The 23,987-nt window shown below is 37.7% G+C and overlaps 1 protein-coding gene across 17 annotated transcripts in view; it reads right to left on the bottom strand.

Annotated features, from left to right (window-relative positions):
* Nucleotides 1-23,987, bottom strand: part of SIPA1L1 (signal induced proliferation associated 1 like 1) — a 205,527-nt gene that overhangs the window by 57,738 nt on the left and 123,802 nt on the right. For 16 of the 17 annotated variants that reach the window (XM_083839245.1, XM_083839247.1, XM_083839246.1 and 13 more), the window contains 3 exons: nt 11,454-13,274; nt 4,615-4,745; nt 3,790-3,978 (listed from right to left, as the gene is read on the bottom strand). In XM_083839245.1, the coding sequence (XP_083695371.1) occupies nt 3,790-3,978; nt 4,615-4,745; nt 11,454-12,951 (1,818 nt within the window). In that variant the 5' untranslated portion in view covers nt 12,952-13,274. Of the gene's footprint in view, nt 1-3,789; nt 3,979-4,614; nt 4,746-11,453; nt 13,275-20,699; nt 20,786-23,987 lie in introns of all 17 variants that reach the window. The other variant, XM_083839250.1, reaches the window with a different exon arrangement.

The following is a 23,987-nucleotide window of genomic DNA, read 5'->3' as shown; positions in this document are numbered from 1 at the left end:
GATCTATCAGAATGAAATCCAGAAAAGTCTATGAAAACTGGCAGAGATTTACAAATCTGGATTACAGGTTACTGTGAAGTCTAGATAGATTTTCTGTAAACATACATTGAAAACAGTCATCTGAATATATGAAGACTTGCTCTCAGAAGTTATTTAACAGGTCACAAAACAAGGTCTTGGAACCTTCTGGGATGATGTGGATAGATACAATTCAAGTAAAATTCATTAATTTTAACTAATTATATTTACAGTGGGTTATTTTAAAAGCCCTCAGAATTTGTTCTATTCTAAGAAAGAAATAAAATTTAAGAATTTTGAAAAATGCAATTTTATTATTATATTCTTCTTTTACTACTCAAGAGGCATTGTGACAGAGAAAGTATTAGCAGCAGGAAAATAAGGAGGGAGAAAAGACAGGTAAAGACCAACCTGGCTTAGTTATTCCTGCTGAAGTAATTAAGCACATGTAATGAGTCACAGTTCTAGGATGTTTCTTCTTCCCCCTCTGAAAACCTTTTTTTTTTTTTTTTTTTTTTCAATTTTCTGACGCAAGGACTACCTAACTTTTATCTCCCAAATACGTCCAAATTTCTTATGTGAAAATATGAGTACAGCATGTCAATCTCTTTTGTATGAAAGCAACATTTACAGGCCAACTTCCAAAACTGCAACCGCACTTTCCATATTATCAGCACGAAATCCTGATGTGGACTATTCAGGCAATACTCATTCCTCAGATGCGCCCTCTGTCTACTCTGAAGGGAATATGATGGGTCAAAGTGTTTCATGGCTTAGCTGTTCTGCTAATTACAACAGGTTCTACTAATTTTATTTAAACAAGTTAGGACAAAGAGAACAGATCTCACCAAGCACACACATACTAATTAAGCTTCAATTTTGGGTGAAGGAAAGATTTTCCAGGGCATAAATATGAATGGGATTCTCAGCTCCCAGGAACAATGAAACAACTGCCCTTTATACCTTTGAAAATGTCAACCTGAGGAACTAAGTAAGGACCACACAGCAAAGAGTATGATACCTTCTTCAATTTGCTGAACTTCCAAAGAAAAAAAAAAGAAATTTCACAAGACAACAAGCTGCTATTTCCAAATCAAAAAACCAAATAAACCAAAAAACCAAACAGATCCAGTGGGAGAGAGACAGTTCCCATTACGTCTCCACCTTCCGCTAAATCTAGGGTCCTTAAGTGCATAACTCAAATTTAAAATGAAAGAAGGGGTTGAAGGATGAATTATGCTGTGGTAAAACTTTTGAAGTAGCAGCTTCATTTTAATAATCTAGAAGCATTTACTTATTTATATATGAGGTAGAAGTGCACTTCCAGTATTTGTCTAACAACCCGTGAAACACAGTGGAAAGCACATCTTGCATTTAACCAGTCAGCAATTTTTAATATAAATACAGAATTATATTAAAAACCAACAGACATTTCACAGTGTTTTTGTGAATAAGGAATCACCATAAACTTCTACTGGAATAAAGCTGCCCTGATATCCAAATTTTAAAGTCATATTTGGATGTAAACCTAAAGTTACCATGAACTCTGCATTCAAGATGAAGATGAGTAAATGGTAATTAGCCAGGAAGCTGCCACTAAGAAACAGAATGATTGGATTGCTTTTTAACATGGAACCATTCAAACAAACATATTTTAATCAAGTCAATAAAAAGAATGGCTAGGTAAGAACAATGTGGGCTGTATGTACAGAACAGCAGATGTTACCTTGACTAAGGGGAAGTAAGAAACATGCAACTTGACATACACCAGTCAAAAAAATGGACAAGAAGAGCCACCTGTCTTTACAGCATATTCCCATTCTGATACTGGACATTGTATGCAGCTCAGATATCTACATTCTTAAGAAATTGAAAGATTAGGAGACAGAGCTCAGACAAAAATAATATGAAATTCAGAGAAAATATGTTGCAGTGAGAGACCTGAAAAGTGCAATCTGTTTAGTTTATCATAAACAAGATCAACAGATGATTTAATGACTGCATACAAAAAACCTTTGCAGAAAAAAAAATCACACCAAAATGACTCTTAAGATGTAGCTGAGAAAGATATCAGAAGAAAAGTCTGGAAGCTGAAAGCAGATAAATTTAAATAAGTGCAAATTAATAAATATGAAAGCTACCAACTGCTTTAAAACCTCACCCGAATATTAAAACAAAAAGCCAGCCTACCTTAACCAAAACTGGTGAATAAGTTTTATCAAAAGATACAAATTTGTCTCAATGGAGGAGTTATTGGGTGAAATTTAACAGCTAAGTCAGGCTAAGGTCATTACATAGTCTTAACTCTTAAATTTACAAAACTTCCTCGTTGCTATATCAAACAGGCACCTGTTTAAGCTGTAGTGAAAGTGTGACACACACAGCAAGAAGAAGTGATAAACATTCTGTGTACCTAATTAGTGGAGCAGCTGTTACCCGAATTTGTGTGTTAGCTTGGAATTGATAAAAAATGCAGCTTCTAATTAGTACAGAGTGTGCTTATCTTTTTCTGTTAGAAGTGTCAAACTGTTTCATTACCACAAAAACAGAAAAATACTTTGATGTAGAAAGTACATTTTTAACTATCAATTGCCCTTAATGATTTTCAAAAGTTTAAATAGTAATAAAAAAACATACTATATCACACTCCAGATTGCTAATGACAGATAAGACTTGAAGTAAGGATAATTTCATCTTTAATTTTTTTTAAAATACATAACCAATTTCTGAACCAAATTATACTAAATTACTTTTCTAATTAGATATCTAATAGAAATCATTTCAGAGTTTATGTATTTACATAGAAGTTTCTGATAGATTTTTTTTCCCCCCTTGGGAAGACTTTCTAATCAACGTTATTCAGATTTGAGGTTCTTGAAGGGTATATTTGTAAGGTGCTGATCTTTGAATCTTTTTAGATCTGACCCTTTTTAGAATAGCCATACTCCCTCCCTTGTGGTGCAGATAATCATTAAATCTTTTTCCATTTTATAATGGCTATATTTCAACATCAGACTGACAGCAAGAAAAAATAGTAACATAGACTTCAATTCTGTGCAGAAAAGGCTGATCATAAGTAACAAAAAAGACCAGAAGAAAGACACCAACAATCTCAGTACTCAAAACAGAGCTGTTAAATGTCACTGTCAAAGTTTTTAATCATAAAATTCACTTAGCTAAATGAAAGTCCATGAGTAAAGTCTGAGCTATATAGCTAATAAACCTTGGTTCCATCTTTAAAGAGAACAGGAAACTACCACCTAATTGAAAATCAACTGCATGAAGAGGGTGAGAGTATTTTGATGTTAGTTGTTTAAGACAGAAAAAAAAACAAACTATAGGCAGCACCCTGGTAATGATTGTGCCAAATACAACATTAGTATTTTACAACAAAACATTCAGTAACTTTGGAGATTTCAATTGTCATTATAATAATATGAAAATCAGAACAAAGCAACTCCCTATCCAACAGTCTTTGAAAAACAATCACTTAATCTCTTTTAAAGTAAATTAAAATGGACAATTGCCATAACACGAAACTAAAACTTTAGACTACTTACAGCAGTGAGCTTGATTTCATACAAAGCAAATATACTGCAAAACTTGGGGGAAAGACACAGAATTCTCTCCCTATAGATGATAAGCTTTAATTTAAATGGGGCATTTTAATAGACTGACTGAAGTCAATTAAAGTTAAAAAGGATTTTTGCAGTTCAGTGAGTAACCTGACTGTTTAAAACAATTTGTCTCATTCTACAGCTTTGTACTTACCCCTTGTTCATCCAGCTTCATAAGCTGTTCTGTGACTTTCGGAGTGTTGAAGGCCAGCCTTAGGCAATGGATATTCAGCTCAGGAACCACATACTCAAGCACTTCTTTAAGCGGAAGTCCTCTGGCTGTGCAGTGCTTTGCAGTTGAAGGGATAGCATCTTCCAGCACAGAGCCTCTTAATGTCATAAGCTAAGCATAGAGAACAAAAATAGCTTATATGTTGAATTATGTACAGAGACAAGGTTGACTAGCAACAGCGTTGGAGCAAAATGTACTTTTCTCCAATTCTCAATGGAGTCTGAAGACACCAACTAATTCGTGTTGTGTGAAACAGACACTGACATGCAAAATGTCACTCATCCTGATAGCTAAAAGTACTCCAAATTTTTCCAATGATTCAAAATTCTTTACAGATTTATATTTCACAGAAAACTAATACTTGGGAAGATTAGGAGTACTATTTCTAGTGGAGCATTTCAAAGTCTAACCACTTCCACATATAAAATTGGAGGAAGTAATTTTCTTCTTCTTTGCTTGCTTCTAGATAATATAGCTCCAGTAAATTTCTCAAGCTTTAACCAAAACAATCTTCACAGCTGCCTTTTGTATTGCTTGTTCTGGAATTATTCATTGATATACTCGCTTGTATTCTCTGTAATGTAAACACGTGGTATACCTTTGTTAGGAGATTCTTGGATTGTATATACAGAGGAGACAAATCTATCCATGTTGAAAAGCCTAAAAACTCCACCCCAACCCCCTGCACACACTCTATTTAGCCTGCTCCCTTCCAGTTTCTCTTACTATCAGTCACAAACTGCTTACCTCACTGGTTCTGAATATGATCCGGTAGTTGTACTGTGGCCCATTTTCTTTTATTTCCTCTGGTTTTTCTCTTCTTATGCTCACAGCTACTGGACCGAGGTTCTCATCTGCTCCAAAATAGTTCCAGTGTTCTTGCATATTAAAAGACAAACAAAACAGATAAAAGTCCATCTTACTTCTTACATTTCAACTGTATTTTCATGCTTAGTTGTTATACTGGAAATAAACTGCCAATTGCACTAGAGTCAATTGGAGCATGACTTCAGTGATACCAGGATTTCATTCTCATCTTTCAGTTCTCTGAAGAGCTCCATGTATTCAAGACAGTTGAAATTCAACATCGTACTTCCACTTAAGCAGGACTAAAATAGAATACACCTCTTACACTGGCTTTTAAAGTAAAATCCATTTCATTCACATTCCTTAAAATATAAAAACAAGGAAGCCAAATGCACCAAAGAGAGAAATCCACCACCCCCTGTTAAAAACGTGAACAGTGGGCAATTGTACCAAAGGATGTTAATTATTTATTTTTGTATGAAAACAGGAAAACAGTCTCACAAGTTACTCAATGCTAAAAGGTGAAAAACTTGGGGGGGGGGGGGGGGGGGGGGGGGGCAGAGAGGAAAATACAGGCCTGGAGAAATTGAGAAATTGCTTGCTAACCAAGTAGTTTATTATTTGAGGTACATTTTTGTATTTGCTTAACCACAGGGATAAAGCCAAACTTTATGTCAAAACATGTTAGAAATGTGCATTTGCAAAAATTAAAGCTCAACAATTTAAGACATTAGCGTTAAAGGCTCTACTATTGAGCTTTCTGAGCATTATAAACTATCTTGTCTGATGACAGAGGTACACCACCATGAAGTCAGCAACATATAAATGAAGTTGCACATATCTAAAGTGATGACTGAATTTAAACATACAACACCTGCAAATTTAAGAGTGTTAAAAAACTTAAGTAAAGCATCTTACAAGAAAAAAGTCCTACGTCATCCCTTTCCATATGCTGCAGGTTTGCATATATGAATGAATTTATACATGCACAAAAATGGAAAGTTAGAGCTATCTGAAATTTCAGCACTTGAAAGAAGAAATGTGAAATTCAGTGGAATGATAACAAGAATAGAAATATAACCATACCACCTGTACCATCACAGACAGATTACGTGCTATTCATAAAACAACCAAAATGAATTAGTACTTTAACAGCATTCTGATATGAGGTATTCTGCAGGGATAAAGTGCAAAATATTTGAATATCACTATCAAGAAATGCATCTGCAAAAATACTAAAAATAGCTATCAAAATACACCCTTCCCAAGTGAATGGCAGTAATTTTTCCAACGCATAATCACTTGCAGTGTTCAAAATTTGAGTGCCTCATTTTTTCTCTTTAAAAAAAAAAGATACTCACTGATTCCTGTTATACTTTCCTCAAACGTATTCCATGCTTTTCAAGTAGGTGCCTTCTCCTTGCAAAACTATGTATGCCCTAGAACTTGTCTTCACACAGCTGTTCATCCCTAAGCCCCTAGGGCCCCTGTACTACTCCCCAGTACCTGATATTTTATTACCCTGTCTTTAGTCAGTGTTTTCCATTTAAAGGTTTCAATGCATGTGTGACACAGAACAAAGAGACATGCTGCAGCATTGTAATTTCTACTGAATTCCTCTTGAAGTCCTCAAAAGTCGATACTCTGCACAGAGGTAATTAACATTCAAAAATTATTTTTTTTATATCTTGTACAATATCCTGTAAATATTGGCAGAAGCTTTGGGTGACTGAATTAGTGGTAAGTGAAGAAACCATGAATAAATTGAAGTATTTACATAAGCCTAAGGAAATCTTTATAGTTCTCCAACAATAGATGCCACATAGATCTTCTGATGTTTAAAAATCCAAAACATCTTATTAGCACCTTAGTTTTTCTTCTTCTTCCATTAAGTATAGTACACCCTGTTTTTTTCCAAGATATTTATAACTCAATGTACAGTTTATGGCATAACGAATGCATAAGAAGTGCAATCACTAAGGATCTATCTAAGATCAAGTTTCTAGCAGCATACTATATGCACCTTCCAAAACTTGAGCCAGCTTGGCTGTCTCCACCCTAAACTGCTTGCTTGGTGAATTAAAAACATTGCACTGTATACATGTACCTTTACTTACACTACAGAAAATGTTATGGAAACAAAGGTTAAGTTGGTAATACCTAGTAGAAGGAGTCCAAAAATTATACCGGACTTTTCTGCACCAACAATTGCACAGATAATTATTTTTTTTTTCTAACTAGCCTAGCCTGCATTTCAAATTCCAACCATTTTCTCTTCCCTCTAACAGGAAAGCTAGTAGCAAGATTTATGGGCACAAAGCTTAATTTACCAACTAAAGATAACAAAACTAGAGTTTTATTGTTAAAAAATAGGACTCTTTCTAAATATAATTCAAAAATTTTATGCCAAATATGAATAGCGTAGAAGACAGCTTTTTCTTCCACCCCACACAAACTTCACTAAAAGCAACACTTCAAGCCCAACATTGTCATTTAAACTACTGTTGAAAAATTAATTCAAAGATGCTGAGGAGGCAGCTAGCAATAGGCATAAATTATTCTATAAACTCCAAGCCAAAATGAAATATTTCATTGTTTGCACCTTGAGATTAAAACAGATTATACACACTTTAAAAAAAAAACGTTAAATATTTATTATGTTATTTAAAAGATGCTTCCAGTCAAAGACCTTAGGTGAAAATGAGCATTTTTTAGCAGTTATTTATATGTTAGTTGCAGAGGAAATCTAAGTAAATACGCTTGATTTTGAGGGAAGAGATTGCTCCTCCAGAGCTACACACTGTCTTTTCCAAGCAGAATTTAGAGGAGTTGATGGAAACAAGTTTGTCCATCCCTACGGTTTTATTATTGAGAAAACAAGTCTTTGAATTCAAGTGACAGATACGATAAAAAGCATGGTTCCCCACCCCCACAAATACTGTGAATACTGGAAGTTTATATGGGGGTAACAGGCAACAGGCTGAACTGGTAACTACCTGGAAGGTGAGCCCAAGAATTGCTAGATACAAGTGGTATTAGCACCAGCTGATGATGCCCATTAGCTGCAAATCTCTGTGGGCTGGGAAAGTACATCTGGGAGGGATCACTTGCCTTTGCCTTAATCCTATTACTCCTCCTTCAGCATCTGTTACCAGCCTTTGCAAGAACACAGGACCATAAGAAATTTTGGGCTGAGCTAGGATGACTCTTACTTTTTCTGGGAATTGTAGGTTTTTGTCCAGAAGCAGTGACTTCAAGTATTTTTATATTTAAAACCGAAGCACTGCAGTCAATGGTATGAAATAAACTGGTGTAGAAAGTGTATGATTCTTACCTGAATAGCTAATTCTCACATAAAAAGTCATCTTTTCTTACATTTCAGTAAGAAGGCCTGAGCAATTTGATGTTCCTCCTTTTTGTCAAAAAATATACTTCTACATAATTAAATACACAATTAAAACTGAAGTTCATCAGCTGTCTTAACATGCATTTTCTTAGAAAATCAATTGCAAAGTTTTATTCTCGTCACAGTCATAGGACAAGCTAAAATGTTAGAATGCTCTATAAGGAGAAAACGAGAAATATGTCTGTCATACAAAAAGCATGACTGCCATGTAAAATCCAAACAAATCGCTTCCTTCTAACAAGTTTCTCCCACATACAGTTTTCATTGTTGTTCAATGCTTTGTCTTATTTCAAGGTTATATTTAAGTTTCACAGATCTGTTCTTGCATTTTTTTCTTTTATTTAGATAGTCATCTTGCAAATGTATCTTTTACAACAACAGAGTACCATTCATCTCCTGTAAATACAAACACCTAGATGCGAGTTAGTGCAGTATCAGCCCTCTACAGCTAATTGAGAGCAAAAAGACCGCTGTTCGTATCATTCTGCAATGTTCATTTCTCTCCACTGGGTATATGGGGAGTCTGGATAACTAGCTTAGATATAAAGTAGAGGAGCTGAAGCCAACCTGGCAGACTACCATTATAAAGTCGTTATCCCCATTATCTATACCATTTTTCTAACCTCCACTAAGCTGTTTCCACCAGTATTAGACACCAGACCACATCAGTATTTTAGTAATAACTTTTCCACTGCTCTGTAAAGGGTCAGAGTATTTTCCTTTAGTATTTCCTTTACATGAAGTGTTTAGCCTTTAGCATTCATCAAAGAAGTTATACAAAATTTATCCATAAACGTTATATGCAAATATTTTATACTAGATTAAAATACCTTAAATATTTTGGATCATGTTAGCAATACTCCTGCTCACACCACCTCCCAACTCCTGCTCCCTCCTCTGCACACTGTAAAATATGAGGATGCATCTATCATCCACGTAACAATACTGTAAAGAATAAACTACTACATCCAAATAATTAAAGACTCCAGTCAAGTCACCATGAACATCTCACCAAATTACCTTGGAGAAATTAAAATGGACCATACCCATAAAAGCACTTCCATGACCTACTTTTCATGAAATCACGTTGACTGGCATCATTAATGTTTTCAACTGGTACTACTTTGTTGATGTGGTCTCAAATGACATGTTTTAATATTTTAAGCTGGAATGAAAACAAGTTAAAAGAAAATGCTCTGAATCATCACTTCTATTTTTAAACAAACTCTAGGATTACTTCAAGAGTTCTCCAGTTCTGTGTAATCTTCCAGTTTGAGAACTTTACGTTGTCACAGCTGAATAAGAATTTTTTGCTTCACACATTTCTATCAAATTACCCAGGCCTATTGACCTGACTAGCAGACGCTACCAAAACCATCTTTTCTCATGTCAGCAATATTCTTAATAAAGTTACAACCTGATCTTCAGATAAAGAAGTTTCTGCATCATTACTTCCTTCATGTTATAGAAAACTGTCAGTTACAACTGATTTCCTCGATGTTTTTCCTTATACGCTGCTTGAATTTTTACCACAAACCTGTCTCTGAGATGATTCTACGGTTTGTTTGGGGAAAGATCACATAGTGGGTGGTCAACAAAATGTTTTTGATATTTTTAGAACTGTGGGGATTTGGCCTATCTAATAAAGGCTTCTGAAGGACGCCTTTTTTCAGAAGCCATCTTAACAAAATCTCTGGTAAGAAAAATTCCCCTGGCTCATGCCCTATGGAACAAACACAAGCACAGTGAATTTAAAATCAATTTAAAAGCCAGTTTTATGGCTTGAAAAAAATCACAGTTCCTCCTCTTTCCCAAGTCCCACCCCATACACACACTGACAGTATCGCATCTGGTTACCCCTCACAAATAGCCTTAGAACTAGATTATGTTGAGTTTATCTAATTAATCTTAATTACTGCTAGAAAGAAATTGAGATATAATGGTGACTGCCATCGTACTAGCGTGAGGGTGTGGTTTCCCCGTGGGATAAGCCAAACTAACACACTGCTGCTGCCTAAGGGCTGTAACCCCACTCGCACCTCCTTCCTGTTACACTGCTCGCTCTCGCTGCTTACCTGGTGCTGACTTCTGATTGCAAGGAAAGCTGATTTGGCTCACTAGAACTGGAGAAAAATAATCAAGCAATACACAATTTTTTGGCAAGATTTCTGCTTGGTTAATAAACTTAACTGCCTTATTGGGTTGGCAGAAAAGGAGAAAACTGGTACAATGGGGGAGGAAATAAAGCCTTTCCCCCTCTCAGTGCTGAAATGCTGTTCAGTCAGGTCAGCTGGAACACACAAGGGCACCCTTAGTTGCCGACTCCAGAACTCACCAGGGTGACAAGGAATCAAATTGTTCCAAGCAGGGGCAGATGGGATGGTAATCACAGGCAAATCTCTCTAATCTTGGGCTCTTCCCTCCAAACATACCTCCTCCTATGTTGTGCACCTGGCTTATAACGAAGCGACATTTTTCCTAAATGTTTTCTCTCCAAAGGATGTGAACCAGCACTGTGCAAACATTCAGCAAAGGCTCTCTCAGCCCTAAAACACTGCAGAAAGAAGAGACTACAGGACATGTGACAAGAGCTACTCAGCCAAGGGACAACGCCAGAAAGAAGAGACAGGAGATGATCATACTCCGAGGCAAGGGAAAAAGGGGAGATGAGATTATTAGCTGTAATCCACAGTTAATGAGCTGAAGTTTCTCTGGACTGACCATCTACTTATTTTAACCAGGCATCCCTGTTGCTTTAATCTGCAGGAAACAAGCTCTGCTGAGCTGCTTTCACTAAGCAGATGAAACCCAATCCTGGACACTGGTACCTGAGGGACAGGCATTTGTCACGTCACTCACTGAACCAGCTCTGTCCATCAGAAGACACAATTAACGAGGCAGCAAAGCAGAACTCTTTTTCAAATTCATGGGAATTTGCTCTGCAAGTGGTTTTGATCTTTTTCAGGAGCAAAACAAACAGATGGCAAGATCTGCAACTCACAGTGCCAGAACCATTTGGTGAGGGGTGTATCTAGATCATGTTTGGGTTTTGCTCATTTCTATAGAACAAAAACTTTCCTGCATATGTCCAACAGAAATGATATTCCCTGGTTTCAATAGAATGATGCAACCAGATAGTGGTATTCTGTATTTTCAGATACATAAATTTGATTAGACATAGCGTGTACAGATTAAAGGAGCAAATTGATAAAATACACCATATTTAAGCAGTGATGATTAAAAAATATCCTTTATGCAAGTATTACTCTTATACATCAGCTGAACTTAATATGTTGGTTAACACTACATTGTCATTAACATCAGTTTAAACATCATCATTAACACAACACAAGGAGAACCATAATTTACTCACCTTTCTGATAGAAGAATTTTCGATAATAATATGCACCAAGGTCTACGTGTTCAACAATGTATCTTTTCACTCTGTCTAGATGTAAAATCAGATTCTCCTTGGGAACTTCTAGAACTGCTACTCCAGCATTCGTGCAATGAGAACTCAGAGTTGACTCAAACGAGGCACTTTCACATCCACTGAAGGAACCTGAATTAGATTTGGAAAGGCTGATCTTCCTTTCCCCTTCCCCACCAATCTCATTACGAAAATAAGGACAACTCATCACAAGTTCATTGCTTTTATCATCCCCCTGGTCCATATTGAGACTTCCTTTTGAATTCAGGTCTTCAGTGCTGCCCATTGGAGAATTGAAACTCGCAGAATGGGACAAGGGTCCAGAGACAAGTGATGCTACAGCAGCAGCAGATGCTCCTGTTGTTGTGTTCCTTCTTTTAATAACATTATGCCTGTTGATTGCTGCTTCATTTAAATCAAATAAAATACTCTGTACATCATAATGAGCAAAGCACTTTGGACAAGTCCAAGGCTTGACACTATCTTCCGACCTGTTATCTTCAAGATCTGAAGACTTCCCAAGCTCCCCTTCACCTTTGGCATTACGCAGCTTACGAAAAATGGATGAATCTCCTGTCTCTGATTTTGAGCGTCTCTTGAGTGGTTTCTCTCTTTCCTTAAAGAGTCTCAGGTTCTCCCTTTGAGTAATAGGACCATCTATCACATCTAGAGAGAAACCTGAACCCTTGCTTCCACTGGCAATCAGGAGTTCACTGAGCTTAGTTGTGCCTGGGCTTCTCTGATCAGACTTTTCATCTTTATAGCCCTTTAGTAAGTCAAAAAAGCTTTCCCCTGAAGTTCCCTGCTTATCTATTGAAGATGTGCTGCCATACTCCCTGTGCAGAGATGGTCCGGATTTAAAAGTGGGTGAAATACATTCATCAAAACTATCTACATCAAGCTCACTTATGGTAATGTCACTGTTGCTGCGCTGTCTTATTCTGCGAAGAGCTTTCCTTGGGGAACTGGGATAGCCATCAGGTGTAAGAAACCTGGAGTCTAGATTCTCAGATTGTCTGGTCTTGCTTTTAAGCGTGTTCTGGATGCTCTTTAACATGACAGAATCACTAGCATTCAGGTTAACAGAGCTTCCCTGACTCCCAGGACTGCTTTTAGAAGACATGCTGTCAAGACAACTTGCTGTTTCAATATCTTGACTAGATCTGCTTGTTTCCTTGATGTTCTCCTTCCTTGGGGGCCAATCGGCAATCCTTGCCCTGACCCCCATTTTAGGGACTCCAGGAGTAGAGGTAATATGATGGGAACTTTCATTGCGAGGAGGTCCAACTGGAGCCATGACTGCAGATCCTAAGCTGCCATTCTGCGACCTAAAGCGCCTCATGTAAAAGTCATCCGAGTGGACTTTTGAGGTGCCATCTGTTCCAACTGACACTCCAGTGGCAACAGCCCTTTCGGTCTGGGACCGCTTCAAGCTGGTCATGATCTTGTAGTATGTTCAACTTTAGTAAGTTCCAAAAGAAAATACAGTCATTTCTGCTTTTTAAATGCACAGTTCTCTTTTGGAAAATAGTCTCCAAAATATAAAATGGTTGCATGAGATCTTAACCACGGACATTTAAGGACACAGTTGAATGCAAAGTGTCTAGAAAATGCAGATATTCAGTAGGTTTCGAAAAGCAGTGACTTCCTTTAACTTTTGCATCTTAAGAAATAGCCATGCTCCAATACATTCGAATTGTTTCAACATCCCTTGTGCTCCAAAACATCAGAGTGGTAACCCAATCGTTTATGCTTCTTTTAAGCCTAGAACAGAGCAAAAGGGAGATAAAAGAATTAACCATTTTATATATAACTTTTTTCATAACTGAAGCTATCAGAGTAATTATTAAACAGAATTAAGACTTCTAACAGACATGTTTAATTCTCATTGATCGTCATCTCAAAAATACAGACTTGTGTTATACGGTGGTAAAAAGTTACCTAGATATTCCTGGTTTGCCTTCTGAAGCAAACAAAAAAAACACAAATACAAACTTTTCCTTATGAACTGATTAGTGATATTTTAGTTGGGTTAGGAGAGAGTTGTACAAAGCCAAGTAGAGAGCTAATTTCCTCAGCTGAAGAACACATACAGCATCCATTTCCTGTAGAATCTATAGGTGAGCCAGATGAGGAATCCAGAATCCTTTGAGTTTATACACAAAATTACCATTTGCAAGTCATACATCCTTGGCTGCAATTAGGTAGTAACAAAGCCTATTCAACTTTTTCATTAATGTAAATAACTATGATATGCTAACAAAGAACAGGAAGGAAGCTAATTACCAAGATTAGAAAGTGACAATAGAAAGAATGGCTGTCAACATTTATTCTGCATTTTGCACAGCCTTATTTGCAGATTATCTGGATAGTCCAGAAAGCATGTATTCTCTGCCCAGATTTCACAATGTATATAATGACTAAAGCTAAATAGAAACACATACTTTTAAATAACTTGATATGAAAAGCTTCTTTTATTTCCCCAGCTAACAAAATAGTGTTTGCCACAGATCCCATATAATCAATCCAGCTTCACAAGGCTGTTGATGTTAAATGCTTTCCCATACCTCATCTGTACAAAAGTGATTACAAAGCATTATACTATCCTTTGAGAAGCTAAAAATAGAAAATAAAAAATCCACAAATATGCCCTTGCCAGTAGAAGACAACAGCATGATATTGTCAAGATAAAATCTTGCATCGCTGTGCACATCCTTTAACACAAGGAAGTTAATAATTTTCAAAGGCTAAACCAATTTCACAAAATGTGGCCTTTCAATATTTGCCAAACGTGTAGAGATGCTGCTGAACCAGCAGCGCATTGACAGTATGGTATTGTCTACAAATCAAGGCTTGCTGATGTTTCTACGGAAACTACTGTTTTCTGCAGTCTCTTCTCAAAACTACTGTACTGTGCTCCACAGCAATGAAAATATCAAGCCAGGGCACTTTCTGCCTCCAAAGGCAGCATGTTTTAACTTCACTTGCCATGAACTGCACTGCTTTGAAATAGCAGCTGCTATTTATATAAAGCTGAACACATAAGGAATACTTAAAATGCAAGCTGACTGCATCACACATAAGAACAGTGCAAGTGATCTGTGGTATTATTGTGTTTGTACAGCCATTTACATAAATGCAGTTACTCTCCTTGTAATCCTGCAATGACTGATGAAACAACAGTTTTTTCTTCTACCCAAATAATTTGAATAACTTTAGAAAGGCTGCCTATCCATGTAGCCATTGCAACACTACTGAATTTTAAACTACAGCAATTTTAAACTTCTTCCAAATTTCAAACACTATTCAGCCTCAGAAGTAATCAAGCTGATGAAACTTCATGCACAAATCAGATCAAGGACAAAAAAATGCAAACACTGCACACCTGCACATAACCCAGGGCTCTGCCTACACTATAGCAAATAATGTTTATGCAATAAGCTCTATTTAAAGGGAACACTGTGTAGTCCTTCCTAAAGGGCCGCATAGACTTGCCTGTACAGGGAGAACGGAAGGAAACTAGAATGAAAACATAGGACAGGAAAAAGACAGGCTACGAGAAAAAGTGAAGGAAGAACCAAACTGAGGGCAGAACACAGAACAAGCAAAAACTGTCAGCCATCACACGCTCCTCTCCATTGCCTGTGATGAAATGATTTCTGCCCCCACCATTCCTCTTCAATCACCGATGGCTGTGAAAGCAAGGTATACATCTCCCTTCCAATCCTGGTCCTCACAGAAACTGATAACCTACCACCGGTACAAGTTTCTCATTAACTCAAGAGCAGAAATTCATGCAATAGCTCTAAAAATTCCCGAGCTTGGTGTTAACCAAGAAACATCAAAAACGCTACTAGCTTTGGTGTTCCTCCCAACCTGATTTTTATTTCTTTAAAAACTTCAGGGACAACTATTCTAAATAATTAAGGAAGTATTTATATATATATGTGTGTGTATATATATATAAATACATGTGTTCTGTGAAACTTATTCTTGACCTGTTGCATATATGTTGCAGTCACTAATTACACGACCACACAGTGCATTTTCCAGTGGAAATACTTCCTCTATTCCTGACTCAGCATTCAAGCTGCCTTCTCTGGGAGCAGCAGCTTCATTTCATAGAATCACAGAATGGTTTGGGTTGGAAGAGACCTTAAAGATCAACTAATTCCAACCCCCTGCCATGGGCAGGGACACCTCCCACCAGACCAGGTTGCTCCAAGTCCCATCCAGCCTGGTCTTGAACACTTCCAGGGATGGGGCATCCACAGCTTCTTTGGACAACCTGCTCCAGTGCCTCAGCACCCTCTGAGTAAGGAGCTACTTCCTTATATCTAATGTAAACCTACCCCCTTCCAGTTTAAAGCCATTACTCCTTGTCCTAACTGTCCTACTTCATCTGCTATAGCAGCTGGAATACAGGTGCATAATAAATGATTAAGGTCAGTTAGTTAATAGCACACACTGAAGAATGAATTCCACCTGTGTCTACTTTGATACGAATTAAATTATCTAAATCAAGTTTTTTTGGAGACTAACTACCTGCCTTGTTGTCTCCCTAGATCATCTTGTTACTGGTGTCTAATTTGAGACCTAACAGTGTGACCTAGAAGGTTTGATTAGCCCCAACCAAAACAAAGTGAGACAACTGTATTTAACATCAATGACTCAGAAAGTGTAGGTCTTAGATACACCGCACAACAGATTAAATGGAAATGAAGAATAATGGCAATCTGTACTTTGCTATTTTCTCATATTCACTACTGGCAAAACAGAACAGCATCAAAGATTGTATGAATCATGTTTGACTTAAATGACCACTAGTTACCAGTAGCTAAATGATATTATGCACTAGAAAACTTGCAGGAAGTTAAACAGTAGAAGTGCTAACAAAATACATGGTCTATTAAAATTCGTTACAGCTGCAAGATAGGCAGTATATCTACTTCTACAGACCACAGCCATAATCGTGAAAAGTAACAATTCCTATTCTCTTACTATCGAAGATGAAAAAATTATAATTCAAGGTAGAGCTATGAATATCTACTCACACAGGCTATGGTAAGGGCAAGCTAACATAACCATGAAAATATACGTGCCTCTACAATTCATCTGAACTTAGTGAGGGAGCCAACAAAATACTGAGATGAGCAGCTAAATATTAAAAGACAAATGAAAACCATATGCAAAAAATACATAAAGAGGTACAGTAAAATTTATTACTGATTATATAAATTAAGAAAAACACTTATGAGAACAACCCTGGAAAACCAATAATCTGCTTAACAGATTGCATTTATTAAAGCAGGCCAAGGATCTGTTCAAAATGGATCTCAAATCCTTAGGACAAAATATAGTCAGCACTTTTTAGGAAAAATAGAGTATTTTACATCTATTTTCAACTCCCAATGAACTGCAAAGAAATATGTTTTCATTCTTTCCCTTTCTGTTTACACTTCTTTTGTTATTTTGCTCCCTTCTCCAAAACTGAGGTTCTAGCTGTACAACAGCAGCCCATTCTGATCAACTTAAGAGTTTGGAGATGAATCCCAAGGCAGTTTTTCAATCCTACATCATTTTTAAAAGGCAGGTAATCAAGAGATCCTGGTTTGCTTTTCTTCATGACTGAAATTAGTGACCAGGAAAATGAAGATGACATACCAGGCAAGATTTCATTCAAAGTCCTCTGAATTACGAAGAAACAGATATAAGCACTTCATTAAGAAGAAAGTGAAATTAGCCTAGGATAGTAAAAACACATACATAAATACAGCACTCTAATCAGTATCTTGGATTCAGGCAACAAAATACAATAATCCAAAACGTACTTGCTAAAACGAATAGAAAAACGGAGATCAAGCCTGATGCATCAATTCAGAGACCTTCTACCATGGTATTTCCTAGATTTAATTTATGTGGGACCAAGGTCTTTTTCCTTACAAAGAAAGTAGTGACTTTACCCACAACCAAGCCTTACTTGAAGCAATCTCATAGTAACTCTGGTACCTGCTGGGACTTTAGATCATTGGATCACGGATGCTAATGACTGTAATACTCTGACGCTGACAGAGATTGATTTGCGGGCACCCAGTTACTTATGATTCGTAATGTTCCAGAGGAAAGACTTCATATTTCACCATCAGCCCTCATTAAGATGTGTCATTTTATAATTAAAAATTTGGAAATGAGGGCATCAGTTTTCAGCCCCTAGAAAAGTCTCGCTTTTGCCAAGGCTCCACCACCTCTCTCAACGTACACACACACACACACACACCATCAAAATAGTAAAATATAATGGATGATGGTAAATGCAGCACTGTCAGGATTATTCTAAAATATTGAAAACTGTAGGATGTAGAGCCCAGAATAGCATTTTGCAGCAACCAGCTTTGGAAAATGTAAATGAAATCATCTCTATTCCACCAGGTTTACTGAAATTTAGCCAGCCTAGGAAACTCAGTGCAACACAGATGAGTTACTGGCAGTAACCCTTGTTAACGTCTACTGGGAAAAGAACTGGCATAGCCATAAAAGATTAAAAGTAGCAGCTCCTTTGAAATCAGAAAAAATAACTGAGAACAGTGAGAAGTATTTTATATACGAAAGCTTTATCTATTTGCGTCACAAATTCTTACCTGAATTATAACACAGATCAAATCCTAGGAGGAAAATATTCATTTATCAGCCAATTAAGTTATTATATGTACAAAATAACATCTAATTTCATAAAATGAATTTCTCAGAGGAGAAAAACTCAATTTAATCTTTAAAAACATTTGGCTTTATGTGGTTGGCTATAATTAACCTGATCCTTTTCTTCTCAGAATTACCTTCATCATTATAACTAAAGCAAAGTTAAAAGGTTCATCTTTCAGAGGCTGTTTTTACTAACTGAAAGGCTATTTGAAGAAAAGCATTTGGTACTTTATTAGCTTACCAGTTTTATTTTTGTTACACTGGGAGAAGCTGTTGATTTTGTGTTAACTGAATTTGTGACAATTGTCAGATTTGCTCAGAACGATAAGTCCCTCTAGCTTTTCATTCCCCTCCAAAACAAGGTAACCTCCCCCCAGCCCTGCATTTATGTTATCTATAAAATTTGCCACTGATCTACATGCAAACAAATCTATATTTCTGCCCTTTTCTCTGAACGTCCCATTGTTCCGTGACCCTAGGAAGAACACCTCTGTTCTCAGGAGATTGAGTGCCATCTGTTGCCATATAAAGAAGGATCACCTGCACTGAACTGCCGAGCTTCCTGATCTGCCGAGCTTCAGCAGTGCTTTATTCTTAACCCCGTTCTCCACTGAAGTAGTTCACGCTAAAATACATGAATTTACACAAGGTTACATTGATTTTAAGATGTAACAGTAATTCATCTGAAATTACTGAGCATGCCCTACTGCCAGTTTCTGCAGCCTTGCAGGATGCCTTCTGCAGGCAAACGCAAGCTTTCTCTGCCACGCTGTGAAACAGCTGGAGGACATGCTGTGCCGAGGCTGAGCTAAAAATGCTGTGACACTCAGTAGAGTTTGCTAGCTCAGATTTCAGGCCATACAAACCATGGTCACAAACCACTGGTCAGCCCAGAGCACACAGAGCCAGCTTGCCTCTCTGCAGGAGACGAGGAAGCTGCTCTCAATAATCACGCTCACTTTCAGTCAGTGGTAAAGTGCTCATGACATAACAGGATGGTAAATGAGACATAACAAAAGCTATCAAACTGAGACAAGCATAGGAATGCAGGATAGTAAACCCATACCTGCACATTTCAGCCCATTTTGTTCAGTTACGATCTCCCACCCATTCTTCCATGATTCTCCATGTAAACACCAGAATATCTCTAGCCAGAATTGTGTCCTCTGTTTTCATTTTGTAATCATTTATCAAGAGGATATCACAAAACTCAAGAATACAAATAACTGTTACTTAAGCACGCCCTTCAAAACATCCTTTTCATTGAGACCGAAAGAGAGAGAAAACACACACGGCATGCAGTCATTCTTCTTGCAACACTCGTGTTCCATTTCGGTACCAGTGTCGCTCACGTAGTTAAGTAAATGCAGAATCTCTTTACTAGATACTAATTTACGAGAGCTGAAAAAATAGATGCTGACAAGTCTTACTGTATTCTATTCCTGGAATGAGATAGTTAACAGCAACAGTTTATTTTTGACACCATTGCTTGCTCTCTAGGAAACAACTCTAAACCATAGCCAAAACACGATAGCAAAATATTCTAGCTCCCACATACCAACCTCTTAAGAAAGAGAATTTTTAGCGATGATAAAGGAGGGTTCCACTAACACCCCCAATCCTCCCCCACACTTTCTTTTTTAAATAGATGTTTCTCTTCTGTGTTTCTCTTTCAGCTTCTTGATGTTGGATGTATTGCATCCTTTGATAGTGGTTCCAAAGGAAAGACAAAGCAAAGAAAAAAACCCACTCTCTGGTGTGTGGACTCGTGTAAAAGTTACTTATCTGTAAAGTACTCAGGTTAATGACTAACTTGCAGTACTGCAAGAGTGTGACCTACGAGTAGTCACAGACCAAAACCAGCAAAACCAGAAAGAACAAGAACCAAACCCCAAAAGGAAAGGGGCTGATACTTGCATCAGTGCTGCATTTCGTAAGGCCGGTTCACTGTAATAGCTCCACATTACGGTAAGCACTGCGGATGCACTTCCCTGAGGTTTGCATCCTTGCTCATACAGACCCACTACAGAAGCAGCAATGACTCTCTCCTCCTCCAGCCCAGCCGCAAGTTTGTTTCCGGCATAACTTCATTACCAAAATAAAGCTGCAGCTTAGCCTGTGGTCTCTGAGCTGCACCACTGGCTGCATTCCTGCGGGGCAACCTTGGCTTGCTAGCGCTGGAAGCCAGCCGCCCCTGCACAACAACCCTGAGACATCCCACAGGCATCAGAGCTGAGTAAAAGACCTCAGCTGGGAATAAGGGGAAAGATGCTGCTAACCTACTGCCTCAAAGCTTCCCAGCAGCTCTGAGCATAACCCTTACAGCTGTATTTTTCTATGGCAGGTGCTAGACTGAGTCTATCACTAACTTAGTATAGCATTTAAATATATATATATATATGTATAATTTCACTAGTGTTTACAGTTTTTTATTTTTCCTCACCACTGTTTTATTCCTTTATCACTGCAGTTGCTTCTCCCCAAACTCACAATTTGGCAACCGAACCTCGGGGAACTGTTCTGCTGTCTTCATGAGAAGTTGTCAAGCTCCCAAATCTCCATGGACTGCTCTTTCTCTTCAGGTTGATCGATTTTAGTCATGTTTTTAAGGGAGAAACAAAAGCAACTTTTCAGAAGTGAAAGTTTTCAGAAGTGAAAGTAAGTTTTACCTGAAATTAACAGGCCTTATTTCCAACAACCTCCCTAATAAGCATCTCGAGAGCGTTTCATACTCAGACACATTCCTGAACATCTTCCTGGATTTTTGCTCCTGATTTCGAGGTGCTGCTGCAGAACCCAGAAGCAGAGGATTTAATCCTGGGCCCCCTGCTACCCCCTGCCAGTGCAGCGGGAGGAGGAAGCAGAGCAATTCAAAAACAAGAATGTAAAAGTCAGGAGTGAGACGTGTTGAGATCAGGGCAAGAGAAGGTTATGGGAGTGAAATAAAATTGGATGCCATCTATTTAATATCACCATCTCATTTCCTGACTCATTCAGGGCTACATTCAACCCCACTGAAGGCTTTGGTTTGGGGGCAGAGGGGCAGAAGGAGAAGGGGGGGCTGTCCTCCATTCCCAGCCGAGGATCCCAAACGCAGTTACGTGGGCAGGGACCTCCAGAGGCTTTCTGCTCTAATTCCCTGTGTGAAGGGAGGGCCAACCTCAAAATTTGTCACAGTTGCTCAGAGCTTGTTTCAGTAAAGTTTTGGTTTAAAGTTTTTTAAAGTTTGGTTTTAAGCTTTTTTTTTTTTTTTTTTTTTTTTTTTTAAGTATTTTCAGTGATGAACTGCCGTGTCTTTTGGACACATTTATTATAATTTATCCATTCTTGTAGATTTTGTAGAATTTACAAGAAATCCCTGATGTTATGTCCATAATCAAAGAAAATTCCCTTTATTGCACAAATTTAGTACCTTAAAAATTGTTTTTACCCTGACTTATAAATTTAGTTGCAACATTTAAATTTTATCAATGAAATAAGTGTAGCAGAGTCATTTTTTGCTCTAAGCATGTTACAATGCAGGCAAGTTACCCTTCTAGATCACATGAGCCTAGCAAGCATGCTTCAGTTTCTGACCAAAGAAATGTCAAAAAAAAAAGCACTGTAAGTTTCTCACAAACCAAAACCTGAATCACTTTCTCCAGCTATGCTAGAAGTTAAATCTACTATCAAGTATTCCACTGTTCACATACTAAATTCACAGTAGTGTTTAATGATCTTATTTATTTACATTTCTATAAAACAACCGGCTTTGAGACTGTAACAAAAGAGCAGGAACTCCCAGTGGTTTACTTACTCCTGCATTAGAGACAGGTGACTCCTGGCTGCACATCCAGGCTGCCACGCTGGCTGACAACCTGTTGCCCTTGCACTCTGCAGCTTCCTCAAGACACAACAGGTTGGCTCCTGCATCTGGCCGCCGTGTCCAAACACATTCATCCACATGGGGCTGGCAGCCTCTCAGCTCAAAATTAAAGACCTTTCCACACCAGAAATAAACCTGCTTTCTTCTTTCTGCCACCTGCCTCCATGCTTTTTTCAAGGCTCTGATTTAACTGGCCTACTTTGAAGCCTTAAAAACTGCAACTGCAAGCTCGATAACAGGTACTTCCACATCTGGAGTAGTTCATAATATGCAACTTCGGAATAATTCCCAAATTTTACCTATCATTTATATAGCTCATATGAAGGAAATGTCTCCAAATCCTTATACCCACATATAATACTTCTTTTTGTACAAAAATGCTTCAACGCTAGTTTGTAAATGTTCTTATTTTTAAGAGCAATTTTGTTAGCCACTAGTTGTTGCTGTTTTTTTTAACGATAAGATAGAAAAATGACATCTCTTACGACAAGCACATCACCTTACCTCAAAGAAGCTCCCCTTTTCTTAGCTAATTCTTTCTATATCGAACACTGTTGATACGATTTTCACTCTCTTCCCACACAGCAATAAGGCCATGAATAATAGAGGGAAAAGATAGAGGGAAAAGCAACTTACTCAAAAGGAAAAAGGCTTCTATGACCCATGCTTGTTCTACCTAGGTGGGAAGAACAGAGGGACTTCTTCCTTCCCCAAAACTACCTCGTCACCACACTTTCCTCTTTTCTGCCAATACAAATTCCAAAGCATTCTTTCCCAATGATCCTCCCACATCAGGACTTGTGTGTTTGAACAGTGTCCTATCCCACATGTACATCTCCCGTCACCCCTCATGCTTTCTCTCTGGTATCACTGGTGATTCTTTAACTCTATTCAAACCACCTGCCTAGATTTTGCTCTCCCACCTGCACACCCCTAGGTTCCCACGTAAAGTGTTCCACCACTCCTCATCCCTCGCATGCCCCAAGTGGACGTGATTCTCCCAGAGTCCACACCTCCCCTTCACGTACTGTCTCGGTGCTCCAAAGCCAGCTGCTGGCACTCCGGCCACCCCCCTGCAGTCCTTCCTTCTGCACCTACAGACCTCTCACCATGCAGCATAAAACAAATGCCTCCAGCTTTTACTTCAGACCTCGCTCACCAAAAGCTACTCAAAAGACAACTGAGCATCTCACTGAACAAAAGATCATTTTTTCAAGCTTCTAAGTAACTCGTGTTCAATAAATTTGCTTCCTTAACTAGTGGTCTGAAAATACAATGTATACTATTACTTGAGTCTATTACAGTTCCTGCACATTAGAAAAAACAATAGAAAGCAATTAGCAGTTACACAGATAAAACAAAGCACCACATGTGCAAAATGAACAACAAACTCAAGCTATTATTAAAATGCAGTATTTTGAAAGCAGATGACAAAAAAGACTTTTTTGTTTTTAATCAATATAAGTGGTATGCTTTTATAATAACACAAAGTATTTTGCTTTAAAAACTCATTTTACATTTGTGTGTAGGTATATATTCTATGTACATGTTTGTGTATATATATGTGTGTATATTTACACACAAGCTGTTAATGCTCTCTCTCAAAAGCAAGTTTGAGAATACTATATACAGAAGTATATAACATAAGCAACCACTGTAGTTAATCCTGATGTCATAAACAATTATTACTGCAACTACTAAAGGTTTACTTCCTTAATGAATCCACTATCACTATCGTTACAAGAAAAGCACACAAATATGAAGTAAACACCACTGAATTGCTACTGTTACAGAACCTAATAACCTCGGATGGACATTACATGGAAATGTATTAGGTGTTAATATTATTCAAACTTTGGTCAAGTGAAAACAGCTCAGAAATACCAATACCAAAAAATGATAGTCCAAGCTAC

This window comes from Anser anser (genome assembly GCF_964211835.1).
Source record: "Anser anser genome assembly, chromosome: 5".
Lineage (NCBI taxonomy): Eukaryota > Metazoa > Chordata > Aves > Anseriformes > Anatidae > Anser > Anser anser.
The sequence above is the reverse complement of the archived record's forward strand: the minus strand, read 5'-3'. Positions and strand labels throughout refer to the sequence as shown.